Source organism: Leuciscus leuciscus (assembly GCF_965113295.1).
Source record: "Leuciscus leuciscus genome assembly, chromosome: 8".
Taxonomy (NCBI): domain Eukaryota; kingdom Metazoa; phylum Chordata; class Actinopteri; order Cypriniformes; family Leuciscidae; genus Leuciscus; species Leuciscus leuciscus.
Window position 1 is genome coordinate 42385012 of NC_138732.1, and position 25896 is coordinate 42410907.

At 39.9% G+C, this 25896-nt stretch overlaps 2 protein-coding genes across 2 annotated transcripts; one reads left to right on the top strand and one right to left on the bottom strand.

The window, feature by feature from the left end:
- Nucleotides 1-776: 776 nt before the first annotated feature.
- mxd3 (MAX dimerization protein 3) lies at nucleotides 777-15861 on the bottom strand. The gene is made up of 6 exons (XM_082178092.1): nucleotides 15673-15861; nucleotides 14929-15031; nucleotides 13863-13892; nucleotides 12910-13024; nucleotides 10580-10745; nucleotides 777-1974 (listed from the first exon to the last, which is right to left on the bottom strand). The coding sequence occupies exons 1-6, from the start codon at nucleotides 15740-15742 to the stop codon at nucleotides 1859-1861; spliced, it is 600 nt and encodes a 199-aa protein (XP_082034218.1). The 5' UTR covers nucleotides 15743-15861; the 3' UTR covers nucleotides 777-1858.
- Nucleotides 15862-17176: 1315 nt separating this feature from the next.
- Nucleotides 17177-25035, top strand: rnf103 (ring finger protein 103). Its single transcript, XM_082178072.1, has 4 exons — nucleotides 17177-17754; nucleotides 17890-18032; nucleotides 20413-20528; nucleotides 22271-25035. Exons 1-4 carry the CDS (start codon nucleotides 17529-17531, stop codon nucleotides 23637-23639), a joined length of 1854 nt encoding a protein of 617 aa, XP_082034198.1. The 5' UTR covers nucleotides 17177-17528; the 3' UTR covers nucleotides 23640-25035.
- Nucleotides 25036-25896: the final 861 nt, after the last annotated feature.

Consider the following 25896-nt stretch of genomic DNA (forward strand, 5'->3'; position numbering starts at 1 on the left):
ATCACTCTCAACAAGAGAGGAAACAATAGATTGGTCAGTTAATACATGGGAAACAAAGTTACTAATTTAAAAAAGTAACTCACATATTTTGTAGTAAATTTAAAAGTAGTGTGTTACTTTACTAGTTACTTAAAAGTAATCCAATTACATAATTACTCAAGTTACTAATAATTTGTTACTCCCAACACTGGTCACTATAGTAACTATAAATTATGCATAATTATATGCAACTAACCCTATACTAATAACGTAGTAATTAATTACTCCATACTTAAATACATAATTACACTGTAACAATGACACCTTAAGATAAAGGGTTACACTTTATTTGAAGGTGTCATTGTTACAGTGTAATTATATGTTTAAGTACTGAGTGATATTAAGCAACTACATGTACTTACTATAGGGTTAGGGTTAGTTGCATGTAATTATGCATAATTTACTGTTATTACTATGGTAAGTACATGTAACATGTAACAACGGCACTGTAAAATAAAGTGTTTCCAGATAAAGTGTAAAAATAATTTAAAATAAACTGCAATATTCCATAATAAAATACAAGAATTGGCCACTTTGGCAGCAGTGCTCACATTTTCTTCACAAATCTTAGTAATCTTCAGAGATGAATGTGTTCCCGGCAGGTTTGATATGACTGAATACGAGGCTGTTTTTCCAGAAGTATCATCAGGGTTGAGGTCTAACTGTAGTCTAATGTGTTACAATCAAGTAAGTTTACAGTTTCAAATGTGCAACGTACACAAAAACCACAAGTCAAATTAAATACATAAAATATTTATTTGTACAAAATGCTTATGTTGGTAAAAAAGAATAAAATTGCTACATATGAGTACAAGGAGAGACATAAATACAAAGGTGTTCCTGGTCCAATGACAAACGAATCGTTCATAAGGCTTTTGGTGTTCAGAACTGTATATACAACGTACATCTGTCCGTGTACATAACACAATTACTGTACAAACATCTTAAACAAAAAGGCATGTTCATAATAGTTTGCATAAATGACTGATATGAGCATATACTGAACAGTTCGCGAATACAGCCGGTGTATTTTGTCGAGACTACCAACAAAGGCATGTACTAAAAACATGAGCAGACTAACACATCTTAAGGGGAAAATGCTGGAAATCCACTATACAAATGAAAGAAAAAGTATAAAGATTAAAAACACTTCACTGTTTTCTGTTTCTTTAGGGCTCAACATAACAGTTGTTGATGTGTTTGAACAGCACCAACTTCAGTTCATCATAGTGAACCAAAGCACAGGACTAAAACAAGAATCATCAGGATGATACAGATCGCAGATCATTTTAAAGTCACCTGTACCTTTACCCAATCACAAACTCGCAGAAGAAAACATAATCAAATGATCTGCAAAAGAGAGCATTATTTCCTTCTGAATTGCAGTGTTACATTAGCCTCCCCCAATTATATATATTTTCAATTAGAAAGTAACAGTATCAAAACAGTTTGATCAAAATGCATTGACATAATCTGCAACCTCACACATTAGGAACAACACACATGTAAAGAGACATTGCAAGTGCTCATGCGTACGCTTTTGTGCAACGTATCAAAACTCAGAATTAAATAAGCCGGGTATTGAAACATGTAAGTGCAAGCCGATGTGAAAATGCAATCGTTCAGTGGGAATCATCCCCACCACGCTTGAATCTGGTGAGTGTATCGGAGACTAGAGCACCATGATGCCATTAGTGTGGAGAATACACTGCACAGAGTATGTTCCAGTCATGCTCAGAAGACGTTTGCTGATGTTTTCAGTGTCAGAAACACAAGGCTGTTCTGTGATGAAGATGAAGAGGATGAAGATGAGCATCAGTCATAACCAGGTGTGGTCAGATGAGGAGTAACTGTGGTCCACTCCAGTGTGAGACGAGACCAGACCGTCACACTCCAGGGTCCACACCATACTCTCCACATCTATCTCAACGTCCTCTGCAAACACACACCAGATCACAGTTACACACTACAACAGGCAATAGATGAACTTATATGATGATGGATGCACTTTTATGATGGATGGATGCACATATGATGGATGGATGCACTTATGATGGATGGATGGATGCACTTATGATGGATGGATGCACATATGATGGATGGATCCACTTATGATGGATGGATGGATGCACTTATGATGGATGGATGGATGCACTTATGATGGATGGATGGATGCACTTATGATGGATGGATGGATGCACTTATGATGGATGGATGGATGCACTTATGATGGATGGATGGATGGATGCACTTATGATGGACGGATGCACTTTTATGATGGACGGATGCACTTTTATGATGGACGGATGCACTTTTATGATGGACGGATGCACTTTTATGATGGATGGATGCACTTTTATAATGATGGACGGATGCACTTTTATGATGGACGGATGCACTTTTATGATGGATGGATGCACTTTTATAATGATGGATGGATGCACTTATGATGGATGGATGCACTTATGATGGATGGATGCACTTATGATGGATGGATGCACTTATGATGGATGGATGCACTTTTATAATGATGGATGGATGCACTTTTATGATGGATGGATGGATGCACTTTTATGATGGATGGATGCACTTTTATGATGGATGGATGCACTTTTATGATGGATGGATGGATGCACTTTTATGATGGATGGATGCACTTTTATGATGGATGGATGGATGCACTTTTATGATGGATGGATGCACTTTTATGATGGATGGATGGATGCACTTTTATGATGGATGGATGCACTTTTATGATGGATGGATGCACTTATGATGGACGGATGCACTTTTATGATGGACGGATGCACTTTTATGATGGACGGATGCACTTTTATGATGGATAGATGCACTTTTATAATGATGGATGGATGCACATATGATGGATGGATGCACTTATGATGGATGGATGCACTTATGATGGATGGATGCACTTTTATAATGATGGATGGATGCACTTTTATGATGGATGGATGCACTTTTATGATGGATGGATGCACTTTTATAATGATGGATGGATGCACTTATGATGGACGGATGCACTTATGATGGACGGATGCACTTATGATGGACGGATGCACTTATGATGGACGGATGCACTTATGATGGACGGATGCACTTATGATGGACGGATGCACTTATGATGGACGGATGCACTTATAATGGACGGATGCACTTTTATGATGGACGGATGCACTTTTATGATGGACGGATGCACTTATGATGGACGGATGCACTTATGATGGACGGATGCACTTATGATGGATGGATGAACTTATGATGGATGGATGCACTTATGATGGATGGATGCACTTATGATGGATGGATGCACTTTTATAATGATGGATAGATGCACTTTTATGATGGATGGATGCACTTATGATGGATGGATGCACTTATGATGGATGGATGCACTTATGATGGATGGATGCACTTATGATGCACTTATGATGGATGGATGCACTTATGATGGATGGATGCACTTATGATGGATGGATGCACTTATGATGGATGGATGCACTTATGATGGATGGATGCATTTTCATAATGATGGATTGATGCACTTTTATGATGGACGGATGCACTTTTATGATGGACGGATGCACTTTTATAATGATGGATGGATGCACATATGATGGATGGATGCACTTATGATGGATGGATGCACTTATGATGGATGGATGGATGCACTTATGATGGATGGATGCACTTTTATGATGGACAGATGCACTTTTATGATGGACGGATGCACTTTTATGATGGACGGATGCACTTTTATGATGGATGGATGGATGCACTTATGATGGATGGATGCACTTATGATGGATGGATGCACTTATGATGGATGGATGCACTTATGATGGATGGATGCACTTATGATGGATGGATGCACTTTTATAATGATGGATGGATGCACTTTTATAATGATGGATGGATGCACTTTTATGATGGATGGATGGATGCACTTTTATGATGGACGGATGCACTTTTATGATGGATGGATGCACTTTTATGATGGATGGATGCACTTTTATGACGGATAGATGCACTTTTATAATGATGGATGGATGCACATATGATGGATGGATGCACTTATGATGGATGGATGCACTTATGATGGATGGATGCACTTATGATGGATGGATGCACTTTTATAATGATGGATGGATGCACTTTTATGATGGATGGATGGATGCACTTTTATGATGGATGGATGGATGCACTTTTATGATGGATGGATGCACTTATGATGGATGGATGCACTTATGATGGATGGATGCACTTATGATGGATGGATGCACTTATGATGGATGGATGCACTTATGATGGATGGATGCACATATGATGGATGGATGCACATATGATGGATGGATGCACATATGATGGATGGATGCACATATGATGGATGGATGCACATATGATGGATGGATGCACTTATGATGGATGGATGCACTTATGATGGATGGATGCACTTATGATGGATGGATGGATGCACTTATGATGGACGGATGCACTTATGATGGATGGATGCACATATGATGGATGGATGCACATATGATGGATGGATGCACATATGATGGATGGATGCACTTATGATGGATGGATGCACTTATGATGGATGGATGCACATATGATGGATGGATGCACTTATGATGGATGGATGCACTTATGATGGATGGACGGATGCACTTATGATGGACGGATGCACTTATGATGGATGGATGCACATATGATGGATGGATGCACATATGATGGATGGATGCACTTATGATGGATGGATGCACTTATGATGGATGGATGCACTTATGATGGATGGATGCACATATGATGGATGGATGCACTTATGATGGATGGATGCACTTATGATGGATGGATGGATGCACTTATGATGGACGGATGCACTTTTATGATGGACAGATGCACTTTTATGATGGACGGATGCACTTTTATGATGGACGGATGCACTTTTATGATGGATGGATGCACTTTTATGATGGATGGATGCACTTTTATGATGGATGGATGCACTTTTATAATGATGGATGGATCCACATATGATGGATGGATGCACTTATGATGGATGGATGCACTTATGATGGATGGATGCACATATGATGGATGGATGCACATATGATGGATGGATGCACTTATGATGGATGGATGCACTTATGATGGATGGATGCACTTATGATGGATGGATGCACTTATGATGGATGGATGCACTTATGATGGATGGATGCACTTATGATGGATGGATGGATGGATGCACATATGATGGATGGATGGATGCACATATGATGGATGGATGCACTTATGATGGATGGATGCACTTATGATGGATGGATGCACTTATGATGGATGGATGCACTTATGATGGATGGATGCACTTATGATGGATGGATGGATGGATGCACTTATGATGGATGGATGCACTTTTATAATGATGGATGGATGCACATATGATGGATGGATGCACTTTTATAATGATGGATGGATGCACATATGATGGATGGATCCACTTATGATGGATGGATGCACTTATATGATGGATGGATGCACTTATATGATGGATGGATGCACTTATGATGGATGGATGCACTTATGATGGATGGATGGATGGATGGATGGATGCACTTATGATGGATGGATGCACTTTTATAATGATGGATGGATGCACATATGATGGATGGATGCACTTTTATAATGATGGATGGATGCACATATGATGGATGGATCCACTTATGATGGATGGATGCACTTATGATGGATGGATGGATGCACTTATGATGGATGGATGGATGCACATATGATGGATGGATGCACATATGATGGATGGATGCACATATGATGGATGGATGGATGCACATATGATGGATGGATGCACTTATGATGGATGGATGCACTTTTATGATGGACGGATGCACTTTTATGATGGACGGATGCACTTTTATGATGGATAGATGCACTTTTATGATGGATGGATGCACTTTTATGATGGACGGATGCACTTTTATGATGGACGGATGCACTTTTATGATGATGGATGCACTTTTGATGGATAGATGCACTTTTATAATGATGGATGGATGCACATATGATGGATGGATGCACATAAGATGGATGGATGCACTTATGATGGATGGATGCACTTTTATAATGATGGATAGATGCACTTTTATAATGATGGATAGATGCACTTTTATGATGGATGGATGCACTTTTATGATGGATGGATGCACTTTTATGATGGATGGATGCACTTTTATAATGATGGATGGATGCACTTATGATGGATGGATGCACTTATGATGGATGGATGCACTTTTATAATGATGGATGGATGCACTTTTATGATGGATGGATGGACGCACTTATGATGGATGGATGCACTTTTATAATGATGGATGGACGCACTTTTATGATGGACGGATGCACTTTTATGATGGATAGATGCACTTTTATAATGATGGATAGATGCACTTTTATGATGGATGGATGCACTTTTATGATGGATGGATGCACTTTTATGATGGATGGATGCACTTTTATAATGATGGATGGATGCACTTATGATGGATGGATGCACTTATGATGGATGGATGCACTTATGATGGATGGATGCACTTTTATAATGATGGATGGATGCACTTTTATGATGGATGGATGGATGCACTTATGATGGATGGATGCACTTATGATGGATGGATGCACTTTTATAATGATGGATGGACGCACTTTTATGATGGACGGATGCACTTTTATGATGGATAGATGCACTTTTATAATGATGGATGGATGCACATATGATGGATGGATGCACTTATGATGGATGGATGCACATATGATGGATGGATGCACTTATGATGGATGGATGCACTTATGATGGATGGATGCACTTTTATAATGATGGATGGATGCACATATGATGGATGGATGCACTTATGATGGATGGATGCACTTATGATGGATGGATGCACTTATGATGGATGGATGCACTTATGATGGATGCACTTATGATGGATGGATGCACTTATGATGGATGGATGCACTTATGATGGATGGATGGATGCACATATGATGGATGGATGCACTTATGATGGATGGATGCACTTATGATGGATGGATGCACTTATGATGGATGGATGCACTTATGATGGATGGATGCACTTTTATGATGGATAGATGCACTTTTATAATGATGGATGGATGCACATATGATGGATGGATCCACTTATGATGGATGGATGCACATATGATGGATGGATGCACTTATGATGGATGGATGGATGCACTTATGATGGATGGATGCACTTTTATAATGATGGATGGATGCACATATGATGGATGGATGCACATATGATGGATGGATGGATGGATGCACGCACATATGATGGATGGATGCACTTATGATGGATGGATGCACATATGATGGATGGATGCACATATGATGGATGGATGCACTTATGATGGATGGATGCACTTATGATGGATGGATGCACGCACTTATGATGGATGGATGCACTTATGATGGATGGATGCACTTATGATGGATGGATGCACGGATGCACTTATGATGGATGGATGCACTTATGATGGATGGATGCACTTATGATGGATGGATGGATGCACATATGATGGATGGATGGATGCACATATGATGGATGGATGCACTTATGATGGATGGATGCACTTATGATGGATGGATGGATGCACATATGATGGATGGATGCACTTATGATGGATGCACTTTTATGATGGATGGATGCACTTTTATGATGGATAGATGCACTTTTATGATGGACAGATGCACTTTTATGATGGATGGATGCACTTTTATGATGGATAGATGCACTTTTATAATGATGGATGGATGCACATATGATGGATGGATGCACATAAGATGGATGGATGCACTTATGATGGATGGATGCACTTATGATGGATGGATGCACGCACTTATGATGGATGGATGCACTTATGATGGATGGATGCACATAAGATGGATGGATGCACTTATGATGGATGGATGCACTTATGATGGATGGATGCACGCACTTATGATGGATGGATGCACTTATGATGGATGGACTTATGATGGATGGATGCACTTATGATGGATGGATGCACTTATGATGGACGGATGCACTTTTATGATGGACGGATGCACTTTTATGATGGACGGATGCACTTTTATGATGGACGGATGCACTTTTATGATGGACAGATGCACTTTTATGATGGATAGATGCACTTTTATGATGGATAGATGCACTTTTATGATGGATAGATGCACTTTTATGATGGATAGATGCACTTTTATGATGGATAGATGCACTTTTATGATGGATAGATGCACTTTTATAATGATGGATGGATGCACATATGATGGATGGATCCACTTATGATGGATGGATGCACATATGATGGATGGATGCACTTATGATGGATGGATGGATGCACTTATGATGGATGGATGGATGCACTTATGATGGATGGATGCACTTTTATAATGATGGATGGATGCACATATGATGGATGGATGCACATATGATGGATGGATGGATGCACATAAGATGGATGGATGCACTTATGATGGATGGATGCACTTATGATGGATGGATGCACTTATGATGGATGGATGCACGGATGCACTTATGATGGATGGATGCACTTATGATGGATGGATGGATGCACATATGATGGATGGATGGATGCACATATGATGGATGGATGGATGCACTTATGATGGATGGATGCACTTATGATGGATGGATGCACTTATGATGGATGGATGCACTTATGATGGATGCACTTTTATGATGGACAGATGCACTTTTATGATGGACGGATGCACTTTTATGATGGATAGATGCACTTTTATGATGGATAGATGCACTTTTATGATGGACAGATGCACTTTTATGATGGATGGATGCACTTTTATGATGGATGGATGCACTTTTATAATGATGGATGGATGCACATATGATGGATGGATGCACATAAGATGGATGGATGCACTTATGATGGATGGATGCACTTATGATGGATGGACTTATGATGGATGGATGCACTTATGATGGACAGATGCACTTTTATGATGGACGGATGCACTTTTATGATGGATAGATGCACTTTTATGATGGATAGATGCACTTTTATGATGGACAGATGCACTTTTATGATGGATAGATGCACTTTTATGATGGATAGATGCACTTTTATGATGGACGGATGCACTTTTATGATGGATAGATGCACTTTTATGATGGATAGATGCACTTTTATGATGGACGGATGCACTTTTATGATGGATGGATGCACTTTTATGATGGATGGATGCACTTTTATGATGGATGGATGCACTTTTATGATGGACGGATGCACTTTTATGATGGATGGATGCACTTTTATGATGGACGGATGCACTTTTATGATGGATAGATGCACTTTTATGATGGATAGATGCACTTTTATGATGGATGGATGCACTTTTATGATGATGGATGCACTTTTATGATGGATAGATGCACTTTTATAATGATGGATGGATGCACATATGATGGATGGATGCACTTATGATGGATGGATGCACTTATGATGGATGGATGCACTTATGATGGATGGATGCACTTATGATGGATGGATGCACTTATGATGGATGGATGCACTTTTATGATGGACAGATGCACTTTTATGATGGATGGATGCACTTATGATGGATGGATGCACTTTTATGATGGACGGATGCACTTTTATGATGGATGGATGCACTTATGATGGACAGATGCACTTTTATGATGGACGGATGCACTTTTATGATGGACGGATGCACTTTTATGATGGATAGATGCACTTTTATGATGATAGATGCACTTTTATGATGGACAGATGCACTTTTATGATGGATAGATGCACTTTTATGATGGATAGATGCACTTTTATGATGGACGGATGCACTTTTATGATGGATGGATGCACTTTTATGATGATGGATGCACTTTTATGATGATGGATGCACTTTTATGATGGATAGATGCACTTTTATAATGATGGATGGATGCACATATGATGGATGGATGCACTTATGATGGATGGATGCACTTATGATGGATGGATGCACTTATGATGGATGGATGCACTTTTATGATGGACAGATGCACTTATATGATGGATAGATGCACTATTATGATGGATAGATGCACTATTATGATGGATAGATGCACTATTATGATGGATAGATGCACTATTATGATGGATAGATGCACTTTGATGAGCTTCAATCTGTTGGTTGCAATTCACTCCCTTTATAAAGTTTGGAAGAGCCAGGACAATTTTTAATATAACTCTGATTGTGTTCGTCTGAAAGAAGAATGTCATATACACCTAGGATGGGTTGAGGGTGAGTAAATCATGGGCTAATTTTCATTTTAAAGTGAACTACTCCTTTAAATCAGCAGCCCTGAATAAACATGTGACCCTGAAAGCTCATGTATGACCCTAGTGAGGAGCACTGAGCTGTAAGGTGTGTGTGGGTCACCTCTCTCCGAGTCGGATCTCTCCGAGGACACGGTGGAGCCCAGGCTGTCGTTCCTCATGCGCTCGGATCCGCCCTGCAGTTTCTCCAGCCGCGTGCGTAACTCTCTCTGCTCCCAGCGCAGACGTCCCTTCAGCAGCTCCGAGCGCTCGTCCTGCTCCTGCAGCTTCTGCACACACACACACACACGCTCAGACCTCTGTGGCTCAATAAACCAGGGTCAGGTGCTGTCCCCCTGTACACCACATCTCTCTAATCCATCAATCAGGTCTGAAACCATTTAGAGCTAATGTTCTGTTGCTTATTATAACTATATATTTGTTTATTATTGTTTGTCAGATATCATGTGGGAGACACATGACTGCCATTAGGGCACATCAGGTACAGTCACTTGCTTTGCTTTATTAATTTAATACACACAGCCATTCATGCTCGAATGAGATGTGCTCCTTAAATGCTTGATATGTAGTTTCAGCTTGACGCTGATATGCTTTAAGTCGACAGCATTGCTGAGTATTTCCTCCTTAAAACTGCAGTGAACCAAAGACAGTCTCAAACACACGCTTTGAAATCGCTGGTGTTTCTGACGTCACAAACTACCTTGTAACCAATCAGATCAACGTGTGATCGTCAACCAGTGGATCTCTGAGCTGAGTGAGTGAGTGGAGGCGGGGCTCATTTGCATATTCATAGAACCGCGCATACTAAATGAGGCGAGGGTGTTGAGTTACATTCAAAATATTTTAAGTCATGAAGACATTTTCTCAAGGAAATATTTTTTAAATATGTCATTTTGGTGATCAAAGATGAGTTTTAAGTGATGAAATGATTGACCACAGGGGGACTTTAAAGCAGTGGCTAAACAAATGATATTTACACACTGAAAGTAGCAGTGTAAATAGTAGTAAGATGCCATTTATACTATGAGGTGCAAATAGTATCTGCCACTATTCACACAAGTGTATTGTAGTACATTACAAAACACTTATAACTTATAAATGGATGCCGCCTTATTAGGACATTACTTGTCCTTGTCCTTAAAGACGTTCCCTACATCTACACAATAAACACTTTATTCTCATCATTAAATACCCGTTTGGCGCTTTATTTCCACGTTTTGAATATTTTATTGTGTTTATTTAAAGTAAGCACCTCTCTGAGCTGATATGTGATGGGAAAAGGCATGTGAAAAGCAAACGCCTCGCACGGCTGCTGTTATCAGACAGGTTTCTTCTGTCCTCTTATCTGCTCCACCAGACACCGGGGGGGTATGTGCACTCGGTGGGAATGAACACTGCTAGTTTAGCTCTCTCTCTGTTGCTCATGAGCATTAGTTTCTGATCCAGCATGCTCAACAAGATCCACTCCTCTAAAAGTCACTAAAATTGTATTAACATTTATTATTTATTTCACTTTTTCATGGTCATTTATGACCTTAAAGCTATGTGGAAATAAATGTGATATCTCTGTGAGTGATTGCGATACTAGAGTATAAATATTGTGTAAGAGCATAGAAATCAATGGGGCAAAATAAGGTTATTTGCAGTCAGATATGTATATCTTCTCAAAACTAAACCACAACAACATTAATGTTTCTGATAACATGCCATTTTGGAATTGAATAATGAATTCACTGTTTTGTTTTATACTTTCCTGACAATATTTATTTATTCCAGTGATCTAGTTGTCTTTACTCTTTTGCCCAACAAACTGTAGTTTAAAACAAATTACGTTCATGCAAAGATGATAAACTCCCGTGTCATTTATTCATGTTCTCCATTTGAAAACATTAGACTGTCAATTTATTTTGCATATTATTGCTGCTGCTGCTATAAAAATAGATTAAAAGCATGCAGTGATATGATACGAAGAAGGAAAAACAGAAGTAAAACATTAAATAAATATTGGTTCTCGGACGTACAAATAATCAGCGGGGCAGATTAGCTGAGGTGACGCTAACAGACAAACGGCTAGTAGTGACATCAGACCAATCCACCTGTCACTCAAGTGGCCACGCCCTTAATTATGCAGAACTTTAAGGCTGAATATAATTTAACCGGATGAGTTATTAAAAATATTCACCCCCTCACAGTCTTCATGAAGGGCTAAATTAGCTTTATAGACCAAAACCACTTTTAGCTCCAGACTGTAAACATGTTTGTTTCTGCTGTAAAGTTGGGCATTTTAACATGGGGGTTTATGGGACTGAGTCTCTTCTGCAGCCGGTCTCTAGTGGCCAGTGGATGAACTGCAGGTTAAAGTCTCTTCCGTGTCGGACTGAAGAGAGAGACGGGAGGTTCAGCTGTTGTCAGTGTGTGGGTGAACCGGCTCACCTTGATGTGCAGCTGGGCTTGTCTGAGCAGGTTGAGGGTTGTGTTCCTCGCAGAATCAGAAGACAGAGGAACCTGCTCCTTCAGCTGATCCAGGCAGTGTCTCAGCTGAGCTCTCCTACACACACACACACACACACACATGCATTAACACACATACACCTGTAACCATCACACAGCTCTGATACTCAGTGTTTGAGCACTCCAGACCCGAGTAGAGCTGCAACAACTAATCGATAAAATCGATAATGAAAATAATCGACAATGACAATTAGTCGCGTGCACGTAAAACTTCTGCTAGTTGTGTCAAATTACAGCACTGAATAACGCATGTCTATGGACAAAATGCATCTAGAAACAGTTTTGGAAACAGCGTGAGCTGATGCGGGACGGGTGCGGGATCCAAGCTGACCAAAACACGAGAACGCTTTACTTAAGCTTCAAGCTAATGCATAAGCGTCAGGTTTAACACTGAGAGGAGACTGGAAAGACTGTAAAATTTAAATGTAAGACGTTTCTAACATTTACAGGATAAAGAAATGACAGTAACAGGAGTGAATGTGTGTGTGTTCCTGCAGAACATTCCTCTTATCTGATAACACTGAGTTTGTGTTTTTATTTATTATCTTTATTATTATTATCTTCATTTTTAATGTAGGGATTTAAACTGTCCTTTTGTTTTATAGCTCTTTTGCACATAGATATAGATATATTCACTATTATATTCATGTTCATGTTTTCATAGCATTCAGTTGGCACATTAGTTTGGACAGCTTTGGCCAGGACGTGGAGAAGTGTGTTTTGTCAATTAAAAAAAAGAAAAGAAAAGAAAATTGGGCTTTAAAAAAAAAATCAACTAATAAATGATCTAAATAATCGTTAGTTTCAGCTCTAGAGAGTTGCATGAAAGAAACAACAGCATGATCACAAGTGGAATGAGAGTAAAGCTTGGTCACCTGTGTTTCTCCAACTCATTGTGAACGGACCTGAAACAGAAACAAATAGCTTTATTTTGCCATAATAGTTGTTCATATTAAGGATATCAGCCATTTATTTTCATAGGATCTGTGCAATTACTATTAACCCCAAAAATGAACATTTGGAACAACGTGAGGGTGAATGAATCTTGACAGAAGGTGCGTCCCATGTACAGTCAAACCAACATTATTCAGACACCTTCAACATTTCTCACATTATCAGGTTATTCGCTATAGTTTAGAAAATGGTGATAAAATATGAGCAGAACTCAGAGGATATTTGACTGGTTTTGTCCGTCCTTCTGTTAGACTGTCTCACACATGAATTATGTTAAATATCTGTCAGCTGTTAAATTTGACTACACAATTAGATAATACCAGTTTAGCTCAACCAATCACCAAGCAATGCTTCATTGTGTTCAGTCTGTGTGTAAAAAGAGCATTAGTTATTAAAGAAAAGACACTTCAGCAAAACATGATCAGCTCAAAGTGTCTGGATAATTTACTGGTCCCATATTACTGGTAGCCACTGAATGAAGAGTTATTGGGTATAATATGTCACAGTTTACTTTATTTTGCTCTCCTCACTAACAGAAATGAACTATAGTGTCCTGTTCACACTATAACTATAATATCAGAAATGATATCTGGTGTCTGAATCATGATTGTTTGACTGTATATGTACACTTGCTGTGTTTTGTAGTGTAATAGTGTGAGTAACGTGTTCACATTGAAAATCATAAAGTAAAGAAGTTGATTATAAATATCCCAATGCACGCACTTGAGTCCACTGCCACAGCTTTACTTTATCAGACTCTAATGAACCTCATTACTAGACTCACAGGAGTCCTTTCTGGGTGAACTATCGCTTTACGCAGTCTAAGAGGAAGCAACTATTATCATATATTTGCATAAAAACAGCACAAGTGAAGGATCGGAGCACAATATAAATTTCTTTTATTTTTTTATTATTTGTAATTGTACAATAATCTAGTAATGTCCAAAGGAGCAGGGCATCATGTCTGTGTGTGCACCTGACACTCACCTGCTGTTCCCGGGAGAAAGGCTCTTTGTTTTCTGCTTTTTTCTCTTATCTGAATCTCCTTTACTGTAGAAGGGAAGCACTGAGGCATAACCGTGCTCAGCCTCTGAAATATACAATACATAACATGAGCCCAGCATACTTCCTTTCATGCAAGATCCTTACATACAAGCTTCAAATAAGGCATTTTAGACATGTACACTGACATTTGACTGATTATAAATCTAAAACCATAGGAGTCTGCTATACAAGACAGAGAGAGGAAACTGCTGTGTGTCAGCATCTCATCAAATCAGCTGTGTGTGTGTGTGTGTCTGTGAGAGCCCTTTCTGATTTTGGCGCCATCGAACTACTTGACATATTTTTTGAAATCACCGCGTTCCATTCTGCGAACTGTATCCGTTATTCGTGACGCGTTTGTTGCTACACTGTAACTCGCGTTAGAACATCCGCAGCGCTGCTACATTTTCAAATATGCGACGATTTCGCGCCTTATTGTGTACAATACAGAACTGAAATGTAGGTCACAAGAGCCGAACACAATAATATCAGCAATAAAAGCTCTTTTTACCACTCTAAAAACACACAAAATAATCATGTGCAACGAAGAAAACACTCCCAACGCCTACATGAAGAATTAATTAGTGCAAATATTACCGAAGGAGAATAAAAACAAACAGCAGCAGACTGTCCGAAACGGCTTCGGTTTCAATACAAACAACCTGAGAAGGAAATAGCGACTAATACCTCTTTCCTTCCGCTCCAGGTATTCCGCTGCCTGCAGGAGCACTTGGATGTTGCACGCATTTACCTCCATTTCTGAGTCTGACAAACAATGTTATTTTGAAAGCGCCGAGAGCGACACGGATCTATTGATCTACAGTGGAGAGTTCGGCTGATCCAGCGGGCCACGTCATAACGCGTCATAACGCATCAGACGCGTCACGCCCTCTTCCACGCTCGCGCGACCGCTCCCTCCTCAAACAAAAACAAGCAGTGTTTACGCTTATATTCTTCAAATAAAGCCGATGGCAGCTTACACTAGAGATTATGGGCAAATATTATTCCCCACACACTCGTGAAGTGAACTCAAACTATTGAAACTGATCAATCAAAGGACAAAAATTAGGACTTTTATTTTGACACTCGTTTTCGACGCTCTTTAGAACCACAGACTGTAAAGTCTAGATTAGAACTCGCAAAAATAGGCATTCAATCGCATATAACTGCTAACATAAATTGGTCACACTTAACTATAAGTGTAACATTAGTTAACTAACTTAGTTAACATGAACTAATAATGAACAATACTTCTTCAGCGTTTATTAATCTTAGTTAATATTAATTTCAACATTCACTAATACGTTATTAAAAGCAAAGATTGTATTTGTTAACATTAGTTAATGCACTGTGAACTAACATGAACAAACAACGAACAGCTGGATTTGTATTAACTAACATTTCACAAAGATTAATAAATACAGTAGCAAATGTATTGCTCATTGTTAGTTGGTACATTAACTAATGAACCTTATTGTAAAGTGTTACCCATATTTTAAACAATTATATTTAGCTTAAATAAAAAAATAATAGACATTGAATGAAATTAAAATGAATTATTCTTATCAAATACAAATTCATTAACGTAATTAAAATGATACAAAATAAATAAATAATAATTAATATAACCATCACGGGTACTTGAGCTAAGAATTAAGATGCGGAGACAAACAGATAAAGTGATGAAAACAAGTGAGAACGCAGAGGGCTTTTATTTTGTTAAACGTTTTTATTGACGCTCAAGAACACACTTCAAACTTTCATGACACGACTTTCACGAATTTAATCAAAAATAACAATATTCATTCATTAACTAACATGCAATAGTTTACAGAAGGCCTACATGCAATAACTCGCTTTTTGTATACATGATACATACATGATCAGGGAAATGAAACATGGTTGTGTCTCTTGGTATGGTTCAATGAACAATAACCACAACAAAAATGATCCTAAATATATAATTACTCTGAAAAGAAAAGAAAAGCACAATAATAAGGATAAATAATATCTTTGAAAAAGTCGTCATAACGCATCAAACATTTTTCATGAGGGATGAAATACAAGAGTTAAATTCAGCAAGAAAAAGAGGAAAGTGTAAAGTAGACTCAAGCCATTTTTGCATACAAGATTTAAAGAGATTAACAACACATTCGATGTATCTCGCCTTTGCACCGGAAGTGACGTCACTCGCGTCAGTTTGTTATGCGCACCAGCTGACCGTCAGCCAGAGAGCCTTCAGACAGCGCTGCTCACACGCACACACACATTATCATCTCCGGGAATCACGAACAGAATATCGTTATCGCAGTATGAGGAGTGAATGCTGTCGGGACAGTGAGTGTGTGTGAATGAAGAGCGCGGTTGGTTCAGTGCGTCGCGCGCAGCCTCGAGCCTCGAAGCCCAGGCCTGCGCCAGTGTTTATATAATTATATCAGACGATGGAAGCGATTCCCTGCGTCGGAAGTAGTTTGTTGGATGTTAGTCTCGCTGGAGACATATAAGTGTATACTGCCAACGCAAATCTCCCGTCTGCGAGAAACATGTGGTGGAAACTGTTCTTTTTGCTCCTGTATTTCTTGATGTTGTTCATCCTGGCTCGGTTCTTCGAAGCCGTCGTGTGGTATGAGACCGGGATCTTCGCCACACAGCTGGTGGATCCAGTGACACTGAGCTTCAGGAGGCTGAAGACCATCCTGGAGTGCCGAGGACTGGGTTACTCGGGCCTGGCGGAGAAGAGGGATGTGCGGGAGTTGGTGGAGAACTCGGGTGAGTGAGTGTGTGTTGTGTTTGAGTCTCACACACACACACACACACACACACACACACACACACACACACACACACACACACACGCATGTTGTGTGAGGTATGGGCTGATGTTAAGCATGTTTGCTCCTGAAGGTGAGCTGATGCAAGGCGAGCTGTATTCTGCCATCAAGAATGAGGAGCAGCAGACTGGGTCTGACTCCAGCACGTCTTTCAGCGGAGAGATGCACTTCTACGAGCTAGTGGAGGACACTAAAGACGGTATCTGGTTAGTTCAGGTTAGTATTGATCTGCAGAATCCCTGACCATATTCAAAGACAGCTGGAAACTCGTTATGCGAGGCTAAATGTACATCTAAGCGTGAGAGACTTTCATTTACAGGGATCGCTCACCCACAAATCTGCCATTCAGTGTTGGGGAAAGTAATGCATTACAGTATTGCGTTGCTTACGTTACTTTTGCGTTACTTTTCCTCACCTGGGCTGGGCTTGCTTGATTTGAACTCTTTCCCCGCCATTGACAGAATTTCCCAGCAATCCGTGTCTTCATTAGCCGCTTTTCCATTACCCTTTAAATTGCGATATTGTGGATTGAAAATACGCCCATTGGAAACACGTAAATTGCACAAAAACTCCCATATATCGCACACAAGTTTTTACGCTCGCATGAGGAGGTTTTTCAGGCTGTTCGAAAAAGGAATATTTCGCATTTACTGGTCGCCTAGTGTAGCCTAGCTGATCTTTCTTTAAAGAAGGAGCGTAGGTTTGGACAGAAAACGAGACCGATTTCTTTATTAAACTCATAAAACACAAAGGGAATACTGGATTCTAGACAACAGAGAAATGCCCCAGTTTATCAAGAGCTTTAAGCAGAGATGAGGGAGAAACACCCAGACACTCCTCATATGAGCCGCTCTCAGTAGAAGAGGACTTCCATGTCATCAATGCTTGGATAAAATACGTAAGTCTTCTTTGATTAACAATAATGGCTAATGCGGTGGCTGAGATGTACGTAAACCTACTAACATCCGTCGCCATGATTTATAGAATGATTTATCGCAGGAGAAATAAATGACGTTTTAGTCGCATTACATCGGGTTATGGAAACACTGTCATTTCGCAATCGTTTTTTATCGACATTTAGAAAATATCGCACAAGTTTTGCGCAAATCTGTAATGGGAACGTGGAGACTTGTTATACTGTAGGGGGCGCTATCACACACCTCCTGCAAGAGTTCACAATCTCCCGGTCAAAACAGGAGAAGAAGCAGAAACAAGCGATAGAAGCACTGCTGACGCTCACGTATAATAAAGCAACATTAAACCGCATATAAATCAAAACTGCCTAATGTTACAGAATGAAGTGTTGAACCCATGAAGAGGATGTTGATGGACTCGATCGACTGTGTTTATGATCATCGTTATGAATCCCATCTAGACGTAATCTTTGACAAAAACATGATTTTTTGCTCAAAATGTTTTGTTTTTTTAATGAATCTCACCCACATTAAAGTGTTGATAAAGAAAGAATAAAACGTTTAAAAGCAGAGGGGCTGTTCTTTCTTTTCACATATTGCACGTTCAGAATCAGATATTCATACAACAAAATATTCTGAGAGACATAAAAGTTTTGTGAAAATTATCAAAAACGCTGACGGATAGTGGCTAACTTTAAAAAAAAAATTTTTTATCGCTGGTGGGGAAAGAGTTAATAACAACAATAAAGCCTCAGGCTGATGGAAATGCAGATGCACTCCTGTACAGTAGAGGGCGCCGCTCAAACACACCTTCAGCTGTTCAACACTCTTCAGCAATTAAAACATGAAACACAAATGTGATGTTCATCAAAGTCAGTTTTGCTCATTAGTATGGATGAATTGGATCATCAAAGGTCAGCAGCAAAGTGAGATGAGTACATGCTCACATTAGTCTAGATAGAACTACAATCCCCATCATGTTCTCACACACACACCTCTGGACTTACCCACAATCCCTCTCTACATGAGGACAGCAGAGCCGTCAGTCAGTACATGGGAAAACTGTGACCTGCGTTACTTAGTTGGAAAAGTAACACATATTTTGTTGTAAAAGTAATGCAATACTTGACTAGTTACTTAAAGTAATCTGATTACATAACATGTGTTACTCCCAACACTGGCCATTGTTTCTTCACTCTCACATCATTCCGAACCGACATTTAGTGGAGACATGTTCAGTTTGCATACAACAATAGCTTATAGTAATATCACCATCAGTCTGTATGGCAGCTTTACTCCACTGTGATGCTGTTACTGCTGTTCAGAACGATTTCATTTACATATTTAGGAAATAGTCTATTCTTTAAAGGCGGTTCAGAAACTGAAAGCACAGCTCACTCCGCCTACTCATGTCACTGAAGGATAACGTCTCTGTCCCGTTCTCATGTACGCTGAGCTAGAGGAAGTGTTGAAGATAACAAGATTTAGAAGCAGTTTCTGCTGTAAAATGAGCCGGTAATCCTGACTGTTGTTGCACACTAAGTAGACATGAATGCTCCTTCTGGAGACATGTGTCTATGTTTATATAAACTATAAAATAGAAATCGAAGGCATGTTGTGTGTGTGCAATATATATATATGTATGTATATATGTATATAAACGATAACTGTCCTCCTCTTAGGTAATAGCCCAGGACAGAAACCCGCTGTTGAGCACGGCCAACTGGGGCAAAATGGTGCAGAAAGTCTCCCAGTTTGGCATTCGGACGGGCACTTTCAACTGCTCCAGTGACTCGAGGTGAGAAACACCACATGTCCTGCTGTCGTCCTCTAGCCACTGAAAGCAGGGTTTTCACATTCCTGTGAGCTGATCAACCAAGCGTGGCATGTCTGAAATGCAGAGTGTGGAGTTAACCTCCGAACCAGTCATGCCTTTTATATTTATACATATATATTAAGGCTGTGTTTTATCTATTAAAAAACAGCAAATTCAGCAGCCACAGTCACAAACAAAATATAGCCGAGAGATTCATGTTTGGATTTATTACAGTTCATCAGTGAGACGGTTTAATGGCAGATCTTGTGCGAGCAGCTCGTGACAGAACGAAGATTGACTGAATAACACTTTCCCTGAAGCAGAACCTCTCAGTGAAGATCGCTGAACTCCAGCTCGTCTGTCGTTGTTCTCAGATCATCGGCGCAGTGCCGAGAGAGCGCATGGTTGCCAGATTGCAAAGATTAAGCACATCTGCAATAGTAGTACGGTATTACAATAATGACAAATAACCTAATAATGGAATTGACACAAACAACAACACTAAAATGCCCAGATCCAGTGTGATATTGATCATTTTGAGGAAACATTTGCTTAAGTAAAACGCCGGGTAGAAAATGAACAGAAAAACTCTGACATCTGGCAACCGCAAACATGAATGCTCGTAGAGGCTTGTACAGCAGACTATAATATTTTGACCTTTTTTTGACACAAATAAAGTTTTAACTACATTTTAATCTCGTCTTTATTGGTTGACGTGTATATAGTCATGTTGATGTAGTCAGGGTTATGGTTTACTGGCCTTGGGTGTCTCCTCGTCTTAGTCACGTCACGGGAATTTCCGTCATAGTTTTTGTTCAAATTTTCAAAAAGACTTTCTTCCTTCATTCTCATCTCAGCACATATTTTTACTGAAAGCCACACAAGAAATATGTGAATTATTTACCCCTCTGGTGCTCTTGTATTTACCCCTCTGGTGCTCTTCGTGTGTCGGTCACAAATGACCGGAATTATTATTTTTATTTCAATGAAATTAATGTACTGTATTTTAGTCCGATAATGTTTTTTTATTTAATATTTTGTATTTTTAGGGGATTTTATGGTGTAAAATAATATTTAAGCTGTATTTATAATCCATTTATTCACTTTTTGAGAATAGACCTGAAAATGTAATTTCCAACTTAAACTGTGGTGAGTTTTGAATGCTTCAGCGCTCAGACTTCAGTTTGATTTCTTTTCAAAGACGACACTCGGCAGATTATCGATGAAGTAAAACTAGTTTTAAAAAGTGAACTCAAAAAAAGTTACAGAATTTTACGTGTATTATTATGAAAAATGTGCAAAAATACTATTTAATTTTTTTTTTATGAAATATACATTTTCAAAATCACGTTTTACTCTAAAACAGTGAGAAAATAAAAGCCATAAATCTAAACCAGTGGTGCTCCAGATGTGCGGCTGATATGTCAGTGAATGAGCTTTCAGTGAGAGTGTGTTCGGCTGCAGTACCAAACGCTTCCACTAGAGGAAACTCCTCTCATTCATTTACAATGCGCTCATTTCTGACCGCGAGGAGCACAAGTGTTTCTTTCAGGACCATTTAACCTGTTCTAGTCATGTCCTTGATTTTTGTGTGTTCACAGAGCAAGTGCCAAAACCTTGAGAAAGTTTCGCTCCATTCTGATCCAAAGAAATCCAAATCCAAAATATGGTGTCATTATCAGAGAAAAATGCATTGATTGTTTCCCCTCATTCCCTGTTGTCAGGTACTGCCACAAGCGTGGCTGGATGAAGTCCACCCTCATCATGTCGGTCCCGCAGACCTACGCCTCCAAAGGGAAGGTCATGTTGAAGGAGTACGACGGCAGGCGCATCGAAACCGAGCACATCTTTAAATGGATGACGGCGCACGTCGCCTCGCGCATCAAGACCATCCGCGTCTCCCAGCGCTTACTGGACGACTGGTATCAGATGGAGAAGCAGCCCGTCAAGATGTTCCTGTTCGCCAGGCTCCTCCAACCCCCCGCGTTCTTCTCCGCGCTCAGCATCAAGTTCACCGGGCGGATCGAGTTCATCTTCGTGGACGTGCGCGACTGGGAGAACACTAGCGTTCTGGAGGAGATCGGGGTTCAGCAGACGCCCTCGTACATCCTCAAAACTCCGGAAGGCATTTACCGATACGGGAACAGCACCGGGGAGTTCATCTCCTTACACGCCATGGACTCGTTCCTGCGCTCCGTGCAGCCGGAGGTCAACGACTTGTTCATTTTAAGCTTAGTCATGGTTAATCTAATGGCTTGGATGGATCTTTTCATAACGCAAGGAGCCACTATTAAACGCTTTGTGGTTTTGATTAGCACGCTAGGCACTTATAACTCGCTACTCATCATCTCCTGGCTGCCAATCCTCGGTTTTCTCCAACTCCCATACTTGGATAGCTTTTACGAGTACAGCTTGAAACTCTTGCGCTACGCAGACACCACGACCATCGCCTCGTGGGTCCGATCCGACTGGACCTTTTACTCTTCCCACCCGGCTCTGTTCCTCAGCACTTATCTCGCTCACGGGCTTCTCATCGACTACTTCGAGAAGAAGAGAAGATGCAGCAACGAAGACCAAAACGCCAACAACCTCGAGTGGTTGTCGAGTCTGTGGGATTGGTACACCAGCTACCTAGTGCATCCCATAGCCTCGTTCCAGAACTTTGAGTCCGACTGGGATGACGATCCTAATTTCCTTTTGGAAAGGTTGGCATTCCCCGATCTCTGGCTTCACCCGCTTGTTCCGACAGATTACATCAAGAACCTGCCAACCTGGAAGTTCAGACTGAGTCCCGACCCGAACGGTGACCCGGAAGCGCATCACTCGAGTACTTCGGATGGTAATCCGGAGCCGGACCCGGACTGGTCTCGGTGGCCGTGTGGGATGCTCCACTGCACCGAGTGTGTGGTGTGTCTGGAGAACTTTGACACGGATTGCCTGGTCATGGGTCTGCCGTGTGGTCATGTGTTCCACCAGCAGTGCATTGTGGTCTGGCTGGCCGGTGGGCGGCACTGTTGCCCCGTGTGCCGGTGGCCGTCGAACAAGAAACGACCCGTGAGACCGCGCGCAACTGAACCGCTGGATCCCGAATAACCCGGAACCGTTTACGTCTCGCTTCCCGCTGGTGTTGTCAAAACGACTGACTTCGGTACCAAGTCGATACTGAAATGTAAAAAATGTAACGTGTTGAGCGGAATCATAAACGCCTCTGATTAGCCGTTGTGTTCACGAGCTCATTGGGTATGTCTGTGATTGGCTACAATGATCAGCGCACGGGAGTGTTTGAGAGTGTTTTGAAAGCACTAGCAGGACCGGTCCGCTGATAGACTCCTGCTTTCATACGCTCGTGTGTGTGTGTGTGTGTGTGTGTGTGTGTGTGTGTGTGTGTGTGTGTGTGTGTGTGTGTGTGTGTGTGTGTGTGTGTGTGTGTGTGTGTGTGTGTGTGTGTGTGTGTGTGTGTGTGTGTGTGTGTGTGTGTGTGTGTGTGTGTGTGTGTGTGTGTGTGTGTGTGTGTGTGTGTGTGTGTGTGTGTGTGTGAGCGCTCGCTCGCCTCATTGATGTCTATTTACAACATGTTCTTGAAGCACTGATCATTCTAGCCAATCACAGACATATCTGATGAGCTCGCGAACACAACGGCCAATCAGAGGAGTTTACGAGTCCGCTCAAAGCAGCGCATTTTTTAAATTTCAGTATCAATTTGGTACCGAAGTCGGTACTTCTGGCAACACCACTCCCTGCACTTATTTAAAAAAGAAGAAACAAACAAATGACTTGATGTGTTTAGTCTTTAGATTCATAACATTGGCTCCTGGGGTTTTTGTCGGTGGTTTTAACTTTGCACAGTGTTTAATTTAAAAAAACGCATACTTCCCAATATATTTTTTTGAATCTTTTTTTTTTTTTCTTAAAGGGAAAAAACTTGATTTGGGTGAAAAAAAAAATTAAAAAAAAAAGATTTTAAAAGCTAAAAATTATTAAAATATTGGCTGTTAACGTTTCTGTTGTAGCACTCATCATGAATCCCAGTGAGACGTCGAAGAAAAATCCATGTGTTCCTGTACCTGAGAATCACATCGTGTGTTCAGTGTGTCTCCAAAATGTGAAAGATCTGTCTAAGATTGAGTTCCCTCACTACATCATCAGGGAGATGCGAGTCTTTATAAAGGGTTAACACTCTGGGCATGTGCATATGATGTTCTGTTTTCTGGAGAAAAAGTGATAGCTTTACATAACTTGACTTAAACTGCCCTGTGCACAATTACCACATGGCTTTTCTTCATGGCTCCATCTGCATTTTATGTTCTTGTCTTGTTGGAGCATGTTAGTTTTTTTATTATGTTTCGAACCGCATTTTTTGGCATTAACACTAATACAGACTTGACCCCTTTGACCTCTGCTGTTTGTCAGAGTCTACAAGTGATTTGGGAACTTATACCTGTAATGATGTTCAATTCAATAAAGTCCCGTTTTCTCACCGGTGTTACAATGTGGATCCGCTCAGTTTTGTCCAGTCACGACCACTTCAGTTGAATATACATCCCATATAGATCAATGGTACATGTAATATAGTAAATATGAATTAACACACACATTAATTATTGCAGATATTGTCATTTACATGCAGGAAACTTCATTGCAAACACTATATTTACAGTTATTAATGTGGTTTGTTACGGTTTATTGATTGATAGGTGCTATTAATATTAATATATATTTTTCATATTACAGTACTAATGAGAATGAGACTACAGCATTTTGCATTGTTCTTATGATAATTTAAGGTTTAATTGTGCTAAAAACAACGACACAGTGCAAATTAATAAAAAAAACATTTTCCATGACTTTATGCTATAGATATATTTGTATAGATTTTCTAAATAATTTTTTTAGGGTAAAATGCGACCAAGTGAGATTTGCCTAAAATCCACAACCCTCATCAAAATAAATAAATTACAGAAAGATATTTCGGTAACACTATTTTACATGTTACATGTAGTTACTGTACTGTAGTAATAATTCTAAATGCATAATTACATGCAACTAACCCTCAACCTGAGCCTATAGTGTCAGTACATGTAGTTATTACTCTTACATTTATACATTTACACACAATTATACATAAATGTATAATTACACTGTAACACGGACACCTTAAAATACAGGGTTACACTTTTTTTAAGGTGTCATTGTTACTCATTGTAAAATTTCATTGTAAGTACTGAACAATATTAATTTACTACATGTTTTGGGTTAGTTGCATGTAATTGTGCATAATTTACTGTCATTACTATGGTAAGTGCTTGTAACATATGTAACATGGACACTGTAAAATAAAGTGTTACCCACT